The 13,621-nt window shown below is 38.5% G+C and overlaps 1 protein-coding gene across 1 annotated transcript in view; it reads right to left on the reverse strand.

Moving 5' to 3' along the window:
• The window catches only part of CAMK4 (calcium/calmodulin dependent protein kinase IV), a 233,679-nt gene that overhangs the window by 107,749 nt on the left and 112,309 nt on the right, over nucleotides 1-13,621 (reverse strand). The window contains exons 2-3 of the mRNA XM_089684741.1: nucleotides 11,627-11,705; nucleotides 5,424-5,486 (exon numbers count right to left, since the gene is read on the reverse strand). Coding sequence (XP_089540867.1) covers nucleotides 5,424-5,486; nucleotides 11,627-11,705 — 142 coding nt within the window. The remainder of the gene's footprint in view (nucleotides 1-5,423; nucleotides 5,487-11,626; nucleotides 11,706-13,621) is intronic.

Below are 13,621 nucleotides of genomic sequence, written 5' to 3' on the forward strand. Positions count from 1 at the left end.
TTTTTTTCCCCCATTATAATTCCCATTATAAGTGGCTATTAACATATCTCCCCTTTCTTCCCTGCTCCTGTGATTCACTAACCATAAAAAAAGTCTTTAAGGAAGGATACCAGCACAATATGGATATCAAGAGCATGTCCAAAGCTTTTATTCAGCAATCACATCATTAAAACAGAAGCGACTTTTCGGAGCCTCGAAGGCCCCCTTCATCAGGCATGTGACGTCAATAGCCTGATGAAGGGGTCGTTGCTTGTTTTAATGATGTGATTGCTGAACAAAAGCTTTGGACCTGCTCCTGAGATCCATGGTGTGCTGGTGACATTCTCTTACTCTGATTACCTTCGGTTTCAGCCGATCATCACTGCAGCACCTCTTAACACCTACAGCTACTTTGCAGGAACGTGTGCATTGGGGGTAGTATGTCTGTTTCAAGGAATGATAAGCCCCGATAAAAGACCTAGAGGGCAAAATGTTCCCCTTGCCTAGCTGTGAATGTGGAATAAATTTGCTTAACCACAGGAGGAGCTGCTTTATTGTAACCCCCCTGTAACTGTAAAGTCTTACAATTACTTTAAAGTAGAGTTCCAGCCATTTTTGTGTTAGCAGCTACAAAAACTGTAGCTGCTGACTTTTAATCAATACACACTTACCTGTCCCGGAGTCCAGTGATGTTCTCACCCGCACGGTCCTTCCCCCCCCCCAAAGATGCTAAATATGGCAGTGGAGGGTGGGAGGAGGCAAATAAATGGAGCTTCCACTTTTGAAAGGAACTCTGGTTTACATATAAATTTGGTGCAATGGAACTATAGTTCATTTAATGCTTATTGCTCTTTGAAACAACACTGTTCAGCTGTTCACTGGAGTAGGAATTGCTTGGACATGAGATTCTATCCATTCCATACCCTATTCAAACCAAAAAAGGTTTTGGCTTCAGATATATATTAAAGTGCACTATAATCTAAAAAAACCACTACCCCAAACAAGACATATCTTCTATTATACTAGCAACAGACAGATACCGATAGGTCTGTGAAGGTTTTCATTTATCCAGGTCATGATATAGCTAGTAGCAGTAAGTCATATATAACTGGACAAGCTCTGTAAATGTTGAGGAAAGTTCCTGACCTTCAGCATTACAGAACAAGTCCAGCTGAATTTGATTAGCTAGTGAGTGGACATTTATTACAGCTTCCTCCACTGAAAGGTACACATCTACCATTTCCCTGCAGATGTCTGGCCAGGGACAGACTCTTTTTCATAGTGAATGACAGCTGAGGGACTTCCCTGCTCTTTCAGCCCTGGATAGAACTGGTGGACTTGATTGGTGCTAAGATGTATTTATTGATTCTATTTATGTAATTAATGGAGTGTACAATACTTTGCAGAGAACAAAACAGCACTCATATTCTTTGCCTGTGCAATAGCCTATAATATAATGTCTCTAAAACTGTCGCTTTCAGCTCTTTTTTGGGACAGTTTAAACAGATGTCAGTAAGCCAATATTTTCTCAAATATTGATTGATTTTCTTTTCTTTTGTATTTTAGACTCATATATCTATATATTCATATATTACTCTTGTTTGTTAAAAACCAACTCTAGCCCAAATTATTTTTGCATAATCTGGGATAGACTTGGGAATAGTTAATACTGTAAAGTTGTCGATTGTCGTTCATGACCCTCTCTATCTGTCCCTATGAAAGCAGGACAAGAAATTAAAGTGTTTGTCAGAAAGACATGAGTATTGTCTAAAACTGGTGCACTCAGAATCTGGTGCAGCTGTCCATGGTAGCCAGTCAGCTTCTAACTTCAGCTTGTACAGTTAAGCTTTGGCAATAAAATCTGGAAGCTGATTGGTTTCTAGGCAGAGTTCTTCCAGATTTTGCATTCTAAAGTTTTAGTAAATAACCCCCATAGTCAGCAATAAGTATTTTGTTGCAGTATCTGCCCCATATAATTATTTTCCCTCACTTCCTGTTACAAGGAAAGTGATGATAAATCTCTTCAATGGGCACACAGACTGCAAATATAAGCCAGTTATAAGTTTTATCCATTGCGCACACTGTCAAAAACAGGTTTGGCTGGAGTTCAACTTTAACATAACTATAGTTTAGGACTCTGTTTATTGCTATCTACTTGACAATTGCAGGCAGGTGATGGCTAAATCGGGTTCCTTTCTTGTCAATTCCCAAAACCTGGAAAGGAGTAGATACTGCATTTACTGGAACCGATCCCCCATTTTTCTACTCTCCCACTGGCTTTCAGCTGCTGCAGGAGGAAAATATAGGTGACTGGTTCCAGTAAATGCCTCCCCCGCCACCCACTCTGTCCAGGTTACCCTTCCTTCTGCTCCTTGGGCCCCCTGTGTGCTCCCCTGGTCCCCATTTTTCCCCCACCACTGCCGGCTTCCCTTGCTCTCCTCTCCTGCTGGCTGCTGCAGGGGATCCATTCAGGATGGAAAGAAGGGGAAGGGGCCTGTAAATATGTAATTTCTTTTCTGAATAAACACAGTGAGTGATTGGTACTGATCACTCACCGTGTTCATTCATAACTGAAACCTAGTAAACTGTGTTCACTATGCTTCAGTTTGTGAATAAACAATGAGACTGTTCAGAGCTCTTCCTGTTCATTCATTCTGTGCAGTTGAAGCTGCAGAGATGGAAACTGAGGACTGTGTCTCAAGAGTGAGACAATGCCCCCCCAACAGGGCTGTTAAAAAGTAAAACAAATAATAACAAAATAAAATACTAAATAAATAAAAGTGTTGTGCTGCTATTTGTTTTTTTATGATTACACACATAACACATGTCTGCAGCAGCTTATTATTCAGTATTTATTCAGCACATTGGCAGCGCACAATTTTTTTCTGTTTCATCAAAATAAAATAATAAACATAGAAAACTACGGACAACATCCTCTGCCCTACTGACACCAACCTCTGCCCTGCTGACACTGTCCACTGCTCCGCTGGCACTGTTCACTGCCCTACTGACACGATCCGCTGTACTACTGACCCTGTCCACATACCGTCCACTGCCTACCTGAGACTGTCCACTGCTCCATTGACTGCCACTGTCCACTTTTAAGCTAGGCTAAGTTTATATTTTTACAGTGACATCTGCTTTATTACATTTTTTCTGAGTTTTCCTTATGATTTAGTTAGGCCTTGCTAGTTAATGCCTTAAAAAAAGCAAAAAAAAAAAAAACGCTGAATCCCAGTGATCTTTGATCAGAAGTATCTGAATTTGATTTGGTATCAGCTGTTTGCAGTCCCTGTACAGCAGAGCTCAGGTTGAGGGAGGGAGAAGATGCAAAATGAGCCAGTTAGCTGTGCTGCAAAGTTCATGTGCTAATAAGAATATGCTGATAGGAAGAGAAAGTAGGATGACAGAGAGATGAGCTCATCAGTGTGCTGCTTTTTTTCACTATTCAATCACATACTATCACATACTGGGGAAGCACAAGATTTGCAAGTGTTACTTAAAGTGTTTCTAAACCCAGGACCCTGCATTTATTATATCCCACGGTACACAGAGCATGGAAATGCAATAAACGTAAACTGCTAAATACCTTTTCTCATCAGCAGTTAGAGCAGTCTTGTGACTTCTATCAGTGTCCAACAGAGCACTGGTTACAGTTTGAAGGAGTTTTCATTCTCCTCTCACTGTCCTATGAGACTGCAGGACCCCTAACCCTCTGTCCGGACAGTGCTGATTAGCCCTGTGCTGATCACATGCACTCTCCCAAGAAAAAAAACTCTCTAGCAATACATACTAAACTAAGCATGTGCAGCTTGCCCCCAAGGCTCTGTTCTTTCGGGAGATAGATTGGGTGACAGTAGAAGAAGGGGGGGTCAGAGAAGACAGGATTAAACACACATTTTAAACAATGCAGAGGATTAACCCCTTAAGTTCCACAGTAAGTATAACAAGCATGCTTTGCTGCATAGACAGACTGATTTTATTGTTGTGGTTTTAGTAGCACTTTTACTCCAGGAGAAAAAAAATCAGGCTATTGCCCTGTCAGACAGGACTGTGCTGTTTGGAAGAGTTGGTTAAATATCAGGGCTAGAAGGATAGAAATACAGATTATCCTGCAGGTAAAACAGCTCCTTATATGTATTTAACATCTTTCCCCCTGCCCTATAGCAGAAATACTGCTATAGGGCGGCAGGGCTGCGCAAAGTCATGTATATATATGTGATTTGCATTTCTGGGTGGGGGGGGCATGTGCCCCACCACTGGCGGCTACGGATCAATCACCGGGTCCCGGTCGGAGATTCCCAGCCAGCACCCGTCGATCGCCAAGTAACACTGACAAGGGAGAGACCTGTGTGTAAACAACGCAAGTCTCTCTCCTGCAAGCAAGAACATGTATAGCAGAGAGATACCCAGCAGCATATTTCCATAGTAAAACACACACAGCACATTATGTAAAACAGCACACATTTAACCCTTTGATCGCCCCAGATGTTAACCCCTTCCTGCCCCGTGTCATTAGTACAGTGTCAGTGTTTTTTATTAGCACTGATCACTGTATTAGTGTCATTGGGATGTCAATGGCAGTTAGTCAGTTCCCACCCAGTGTCAGAATGCTCGCCGCAGTCATGCTATAAGTCACAGATCGCCGCCATTACTATTATAAAAAAAGTAAAAATTCCACTATATATACCTCCATTTGTAGATGCTATAACATTCACGTAAACCAATTAATTTACACGTATTGGGATTTTTTTTTAGCAAAGACATGTAGCAGAATACAGTTTGGCCTAAATGTATGAAGAAATTTCATTTTTTTACATTTTTTACTGGATGTGTTGTATAGCAAAAAGTCAAAAATATATATATATTTTTTTTCAAAATTGCCATTCTTTTTTTGTTTATAGTGCACAGATGATCAAATACCACCAAAAGAAAGCTCTATTTGTGGGAAAAAAGGACTATAAATTTCATTTGGTACAGCATTGCATGATTGCGTAATTGTCAGTTAAAGTAACGCAGCGCTGTATCACAAAAAAATGGCCTGGTCAGGAAGGGGGTTAAATCCTCTGGAGGGCAAGTGGTTAATCTATAGTTAATCTATATATTTACCTGTTTGTTTGGAATTCACGTTTAAACTACAAACACTCATTTGTGGCTGAATAAAGTCCTAAAGCACTTGGTACATCTAATTTACCATAAAACCTATAAAAACCCGGGGACACTTTACAATCTGTTTGTGCTGTTGTTGTTGGTTGACCTAAAGGTGATGGTACAGAGACAGCAAAATCAGATTGCTATCTGTGGCCATCTAAGGCTATATACACACATCAATAGTTAAAGGCAAAACTGTGCCCTGTTATATATTAAAAACAACTTCCCCTGCACTGAACAAGACTGTCAAAATTGTTTTATAGCATTTCTTGTTATTAATAAAAAACACTTACAATATTTGGATGTGAAAGGCGTAACAGTACACCGATTTCTGTTCGTACTATTTTCTTGTCTACCTAAAGGAATAAAGAAAGATGTAAGCAAAAACTCCTATAATCAGTGAATCAGTGACAGTGATAACTACTTGACAGCCAACTGGTGATACCCATTAAAAATACATAAAACAGAATCCCATTATTCCAACAGTAGCAAACAATCTGAGCATCCAAGTCTACAACCTAAAACAGAATGTCTGTAAAAATGCAAAAGATAAAGATGAGTAGACTAATAAAAGGGGTCTACTGTGTTTAACAATGTTTTCATTTAAGATTCACGCAATGTTCATCCAAATATATCTAAAGACAAAACTTTTTTTTGAGGGGGGGGGGGTTAAAACCCGCTGTAAGTTTGGTTTTATTTGCTATCTGTGTCTCATTAGAGTGATTTCCCTTCACTTGTTCTGTAGACTAATCAGAGACTAGAGACTGTAGACTAAAGTGAGGGTATATCTTGCCAATGTAAGGGAGATCCACTCTTAGATAGCTGTCATGGGAACAAGTGTCCCATTGTAAGATTTTCCCTCTATGCTGGTGGCAACTAGAAATTTTGGATTTAGGATCTCCCTACTTTTATTCCTGGTGACATTCATGATCAAGACAATCAGGGATAGCAAATATCCCTAACATAATGTTCTATCACTATTTAAATATATAAAAAAAAGGTTTTGCCATTAAAGGCCACATTCAAACCTATGCAATGCGTCTTTTTTGTTAAGCGCATTTTTGTTGCATTTATCATGTGATAGTATAGGGCAGCCCATTCACACACACAACAAATGTGCCAAAATAGCTCATGTCCTTTTTTTTTATGGCTAAGCCAAGCATGTTTTGTGTTCCACATTTTGTCCCACATTTGGGGTTTCATTATGAAATAATTGCACTGCAAATGTGTTTCTTACTCAGCCACATTTTTAGCGCTTTTCTGCCAACGTTCCCTGGAACACTTAAGTACAAATGCAGCCCAAGTTGAACTTTTGTCACTTTGCTTCTCACACCTGTTCACCCCCTATGGACCAGAGCAATTTTTACTTTTCTGCTAAGGACCTGTTTACCATAACTTTGTCATGGTAATACATATATTCTTTTTAAAAACAAACAAAGATTTCTTTTTATTATATTATCTTGCAATAAGTACACATTTTATTCTGTAACTTTTCCTGTTTAAAATGACACTAAAATTACGATTCTAGTACAAAGCATTACAAAGTTATTTACAAATAAGATAAAGTGTTTTTACAATTTTTTAAATACTAATAGTTAATGCAATAGAAACAAAAAATTAATCAGGAAAATAAAAGTTGAAGGGAGATGGAGAATAAGGAGTTAATTAGGGCTGATCAGAGTACACTAAGGATTAATAAGAGGTTAAACAGAAGAACATTTTATTAAAAAAGTTCATTTATTTGATCTGCAGATGAATGAAAAGAAAGATACAAAAGTAACACTATGTTATATTGTTCCTTTCTATATTCACATCTGAGCAAGTGTTATTTATAAACACTGATTCAGACTGCTTTTTTGGCCAATGAAGTTGCTGACACCTTCTCTGAGTACACAGTGATCCCGGCTTTGCTTAATTAAAGCTGACAATTACTGTATACTGGAGTCCCAGAAGCAGGGCAGAGAGACTGGACATGCTACACATGTCCTGTGTACAATGATGAAGTGTTTTTGGGCAATCTGCAGTACGTCCAAAGACTGGAACTAGTTAATTTGTAGTTTCATCAATGCTACATGCATTCTGCATTACTTTATTTCTTATTAAACATTTTTTATGGTAATGCACAAGGCCTGTGCGCCCTCTGTTTGTTCTTTCCTCATCCACTTGCTTAACCTGGTATGCCAGTGGGGCTGAGATTGTTCTCAGAGTCAACGCAGAAGAAGAGAAAATCCAATGTACCAAACGGCTCATTTGAGGTAGTGCTACAGGACCTTCCCTTGCTCTTACATAACTACATTAAACAAGGACTGGAGTACATAATGAGTGTGTCATGTGACCACTGACTGCAATGGATGGATCCAGCAATATGAGGAGGAAGCTGGGACATGGCTAGACTTGTGCCCTCTTCTCCTTCCTTTGGTAATCGGGAACAGAAAGATATCCATGTTTGGAGGAGGAAGGAGGTGCTCCTTATGATCCTGCACTGGTTTTTAATCTGATACCTGGTAATGGAGCTTGGGTGAGTGGGCAGAGTTGTCTGTGTATGCTGCTAGTGCTCAATTGCCTGAACATTACTACTGGGCTGTCTATGGGTTTCCAATGGGCTACATGAGTATTGCCACAAATGAATGTTGTACTGCCTCTGGTCTGTACGTGTCATAGTGCTAGTCAAAACCATGCTTTTATTTCAGGGATGTATAATGGCTGCTCTGAGAGTAAAACAGGACACAGCAGGTGCTTGTTTAGCGTACCACTCTTCAGAAATACGTTGATAAACCTCTCTTAAAGGCCTGTCACTATAAAAACATGTCCCTTGAAATATCAATATATTGACCACACTTCCATTTCAGCATTATGTTTATTTCAGCAGTGTACCATGTACACAACTTTTGTTTTTGCAGTGCACTGTGCATACCTCTCCTTTCCTTCCCCCAAACTAAATCTCAGGCTCGTAAGATTTTAAAAATTCCCAAGAATAACACTGAGTAATATGATGAAGCATGTGTTACATAATATGTTAAGCTCGACATCTGTGATGTCTTCTGAATATTTTCACATATATTTAAAATATCTCACTCCAGGTATATAAAAAAAAACAAGCTTCCATATAATTGAATAAACTGTAAAAAGGGTAATGTCTAGTTAAATGAGCAATCTCAATGAAAATAGGTGAATACTTTCCTTTATAATGAAAACAGCCGTTGTGGTTCCTGATTAGTGCAGCCCAAGGAGGTGAATAATACAGTCCTCATGCTGTTTCCAGCTTGCTGTGAGATCAGAATTACAATTGCACTGGACAGCTTACAAACCAGAGCAAGCAAGAATGATTTGAGAACAAAAGTACAATTTTTCCTAAGGTACAATGTTTAGCGTTTCTATTACCATCACGCCTCCAGCTGCTTTTCGTTTTGCATTTCATGCCATTATTTTGCAGCCTTAGAACCAGAACAGATCTTCAGTTTTTCAGTAGTTGAGATAATAAAGGCAATCTAAACAGAGACAAGCTGCTCCTATGTAATTTATTTGATTTACAGATATATACAGACCAATTTCTATAACCTAGTAAAGCTTTAGATGCTGTTCATAATCACATAATGTAGTTCAAAGGTTTTATGGCAGACAACTCTTTCAAAGAAAAGCATTTAACCAACAATCAAACCAAAAAAATCTCAAGATTGATAAGCATAAAGGAAAATCAGTGCCCCCTGTAAAACAAAAACACTTTTAAGTTCAGCAGAACATTTAAATGCAATTAACAGTGCTGGAAAATTGGCATGAAACAAAGAGCCATAGAAATTGTTCAGGTTGAATACCTAAGGAAGATAAATTGGATAACTGGAAATCATATTATGTTAAAAGAATCTTTAAAAAACACAAAATGGTTAAAGTCTAACTCCAGATATTTTTTTTCTAATATTAGGTACCATCAGTAAATTTACATTTTTGTCAGGTTTTTTTTTATCTGTCTGTGACCCCATTGGTCACAGTGTCCCTCGCTTTCTGTCTGTGTCCAATTAGTGAGATTTCCCTTCAATTCCTATTCTGGTAGCACAACAGGAAGGAAAAGGAAATGTTTACAAAATTAGGTAAATTTCCTCAGACAGAGAGTTGTCACTGAAACAAGTGCTCCCATTTGAAGATTTACCCTTTATTCCCATTCTAGTGAAACTTAAGAGTTTTGTATTTTCACCACAACTAGTCCCAGTGGACAGAAAGAGAAGATAAATCTATGCAGCAACAGTGGGGACATAGACAGCAATAAAATCCCCCGTTCCTCTGGGTACATAGTACACGTGCTCCCTTTCTTCCTAACTGACTGTGCAGAGTGCCTAAGAGATCTGTCACCAGCACCATTACATGGGATGGCGGGGGAGTCCTTGGTGTAGGTTCTGACCAGACAGAGTTGGAGCTTATGCAGAGTTTCTTCTCTTCAGTCTATGGGTGAATAAAGAGGCAGAGGTGCGAATAGAAGGTAAATGTAAGCAGCTGAGGGGTTGACAGTTAAGAGAACCCTTTGCTTTGCATGCAAAGCAAATATCCAACAAAGAATAATCCTCCAAATGTTTCCTTTATTGTAACAGCATAAAAAGCAATTTGCTAATTTGTTTCTGCCTCAGAGGGCCTTAATTATAGCTAAGTTACAAAAGACACAGAACTCAATATAAAAGAAACCGCCAACTGTGGGCGGAAACAACCCTGATTGCTCACATACAATCATATAGTGAATAAAGTATTTATAAAAACATCAGAATTGACAGAAGTAACAAAATATAGGCTGCTGTCAAATAAATGATATTCCACATGATAAATATCCATAAGCAGCAACCGCAAATCACTTGAAAACTATGTTTAGGTTCCACCTCCAGCTAAGACCAAGTAGCACCCTCATGTGTAAGGTGTCATTCACACACAGCGTGCATAACTGTACACCCATGGTGAGCTGTGTTTACATGCACAAGTTTGCACAGGTGTTTTGTGCATTCCTGTGCAAGCAGTCCCATTGATGTCAATTTGGATGCAGCAGCTCTGATCTGCTTCTGGACTCGATACCACCTTTCATGGATAGGGAAAATCCGCACCATCAAAATGACAGTTCTACCAAAGCTCCCTTGCCTGTTCCGTACTCAATCCCAGTTCCATCACGCGCACTGAAATCTTTCCAGGACCATGTTTTACGATTTATTTGGTCCGCAAAAAAAAACAAAAAAAAACAAAGAACACTGATCTCAAAATACACAATGTTTATGCACAAGAGACAGGGTGGACTTGGAGGCCCCAACTTTGTTAAATACTTCACAGTCGCACAAATCAGCCCATTAATCTTCTTGTAAGCTGTGCAACAGGCCCCTTTATGGGTTTGTCTGGAGATGTTCTGTTGCCTCCCTGTTTCCCCTTGCTCACTTCCCTGGATCCTATCTAAGTCCAGACCAGCTTCCATAAGTCCATAAGTAATGCAGCATACTCGATATATGGGACATCACCTAATATTTCAGCATTTACCTCTCCTGCTACTTTTGGGAACTTGCAATACGCCCACTCAGCCCATAATGGTCGCACTGCTTATATATGGGTGGAAATTAGAGATAAAATGAATGTTCCATCTTCTGAACATTTACGCTTCCTGTAAATAAAACACTGGCTTCCCACCATATTCACTAACAAAGATCTCACAAGTTAATTGTAGTACTCATAATTGCATTGCTCATATCTAACTTTCCCTCGTGTTATGATCTGTATTTTGAAATACTTTAATAAAAATTAAATGAAAGTGAAATGTTGTTACATCTGCCTGTCTTTTTTTCAATCTATTTCCTCATGCACTGCCGAAAGTTCCCTGACCTCTTGTTGACATGGATGTGTAGCCAAAAAAGTTCTGTGCAAAGCCATAGCTTTCATCAGATCTTATAATCTGCAGCAGAGGTAAGCAGCTACTTCGGAATGCCATTTATTGGTTAAAAAAATCCTCAGGTTTAATATTATTTTTTTTACTGAAAAATTGAATAGGTGTGACACATCCCTAACAGCTATTTCATAAATTTGATGACGGGACTGATAAAAAATTAAATGTGTTATAACTGCTTAAAGGAATAAGGGGCCTATTTTTCACACAACTTTTTGGATTTTTGGATTCAGTTTGAAAATTGTGTTACTCCTTGGTGAAAGTTATGTGAATCTTCTGATGAAACATTTATAAATTGACTCCTAAAAGTGTGTAAAAGCACAGGTCAGCAAAGATTGATTGATTTGTCTAGAGGATCATTCTTGGGCTGACAACAACAATTACTGCAAAGGAGACCTGGGGCACTAAGTAAAAGCAGGGCATGTGCCCTCGGTGTCACGGTCTAGCAACACCCCTGCTCGCAAGGGTAATGTTATATTTGTGAAAATTAAGAGTGGTTAGTATATGTACAACACAAAAAAATATTTAAGAGTGTACTTCATTCATTTTATAAAATATTTTAGAGTATTCATCCATATAAAGAAATTGTCAACTTACAGTTTTCTTCAACATTTTGACAGCATAAGGCTTTTGGGTTCCTTTTTGCCTGCATCTGTATACAACAGAGGTTGCTCCCCTAGAAGAGAAAGTTGTCAACTGTTATTGTTGAATGTTGTCGTATTATGTATATGGAAACACAACATTTCAATGAAAGAACATTTTAATAGCATGATACTGTTATTTTTATTAAGGTTTAGGTGGACACAGTGTAGGACTTACAGTGAACCTCACCAGCTACTGTATGCATAGTGCTGGTAGAAGTAAAGTGCTGCATAGGACACACGGAACCACCTTTATTCGTTAGCAGTTGTAGTTACCGCGCAACTGTCACAGCTAATTGTAAGCCCAATAGCCTGTGTAGCAGGTGATATTCAAATATTGCAATGTCTACAATTATGAAACAGTAGCAATCATTTCAGTTTATGCAGCAACATGACTGACATCAATGTAACATGGATCAACTTATTACAGTAAAGAAATGTAAAGAATTATTATCAAAGGCCTACTGTACTTTTTTACAGTGGGAAAAAAAGGCACCTTGGGACAATATTAACATTTCCCATCAGATGCAGTCATTGTTTGGCAGTGCAAGGAACATTAGAAGCCATAGGTGCCTGAATCCAATGGAGAGTCCCCCATCTATGCTGTTTAGTAGTGAGTGATTTTCTATTTGTCTCTCCAGTTTATTGGTCAAAATTCAAGATGCATATGACCATAATGATCTATTCTAAAGGATATTGTGTTTAAAGGGTTGGGTTAGTTCACATTTACCAAAAAACTGCCTATGCAGATAAGGGGACCCATATGGAAGAAAAATATATTTGAAATATATTTTTAAAATACTCTTCCCAAATATATTGACAAATATTTGAAATGCTACAATTTTGGCTGTATTCAAGATATTTCAAACTATATTTAAAAAAAAAAATATATATATATATATATATATATATAATTAATATTATTATTATTATGCAGGATGTATATAGCGCCAACAGTTTGCGCAGCGCTTTACAATATAAGGGAGACAGTACAATTACAATACATTTCAGTACAGAAGGAATAGGAGGGCCCTGCTCGTGGAGCTTACAATCTAAAGGGATATATATATATTGCATGTTGAAATGCGTTTTTATTACAAAATATGTGAAAAATATTTTTAAAAATAAATGTCAAATATACAAAAATGCATTTCAGTGTGTGTATATATATATATATATATATATACAGTTGCAAGAAAAAGTATGTGAACCCCTTGGGATTACGTGGAGTTTTGCATGAATTGGGCATAAAATGTGCTATGAACGTCATCTAAGTCACAAGAATAGAAGAACACAGTCTGCTGAACATAATGCTACACAAACATTAGATGTTGCCATGGTTTAATTGCACATAACATGTAAACATTCACAGTGCAGGGAGGAAAAAGTATGTGAGGCCCTAGCTTAATGACTTCTCCCAGAGCTAATTGGAGCCAGGAGTGAGCCAACCTTGACTCCAATCAGTGTGATGATATTGGATGTGTTGCTGACAGCTGTCCTGCCCTTAAAAAACACACACCTGTTTTGGGTTTACTGGTTTCAAGAAGCACTGTCTGATGTGAACCATGCCTCGCAGAAAAGAGCTCTCAGAAGACCTACGATCAAGAATTGTTGACTTGCATGAAGCTGGAAAGGGTTACAAAAGTATTTCCTAAAGCCTTGATGTTCATGTGTCCATGGTAAGACAGACTGTCTACAAATGGAGAAAGTTTAGCACTGTTGCTACTCTCCCTAGGCGTGGTCGTCCTGTAAAAATGACTGCAAGAGCACAGCGCAGAATGCTGCATGAGGTAAAGAAGAATCCCAGAGTGTCAGCTAAAGACCTACAGAAATCTCTGGCACATGCTAACATTTTTGTTGACACATCTACAATAAGGAAAACATTAAACAAGAATGGAGTACATGGGAGGACACCACTGAGGAAGCCATTGCTGTCCAAAAAGAATATTGC

The sequence above is a fragment of the Staurois parvus genome, unplaced genomic scaffold (assembly GCF_062004578.1).
Source record: "Staurois parvus isolate SC_StPar_1 unplaced genomic scaffold, SC_StPar_1.0 ptg000354l, whole genome shotgun sequence".
Taxonomy (NCBI): Eukaryota; Metazoa; Chordata; class Amphibia; order Anura; family Ranidae; genus Staurois; species Staurois parvus.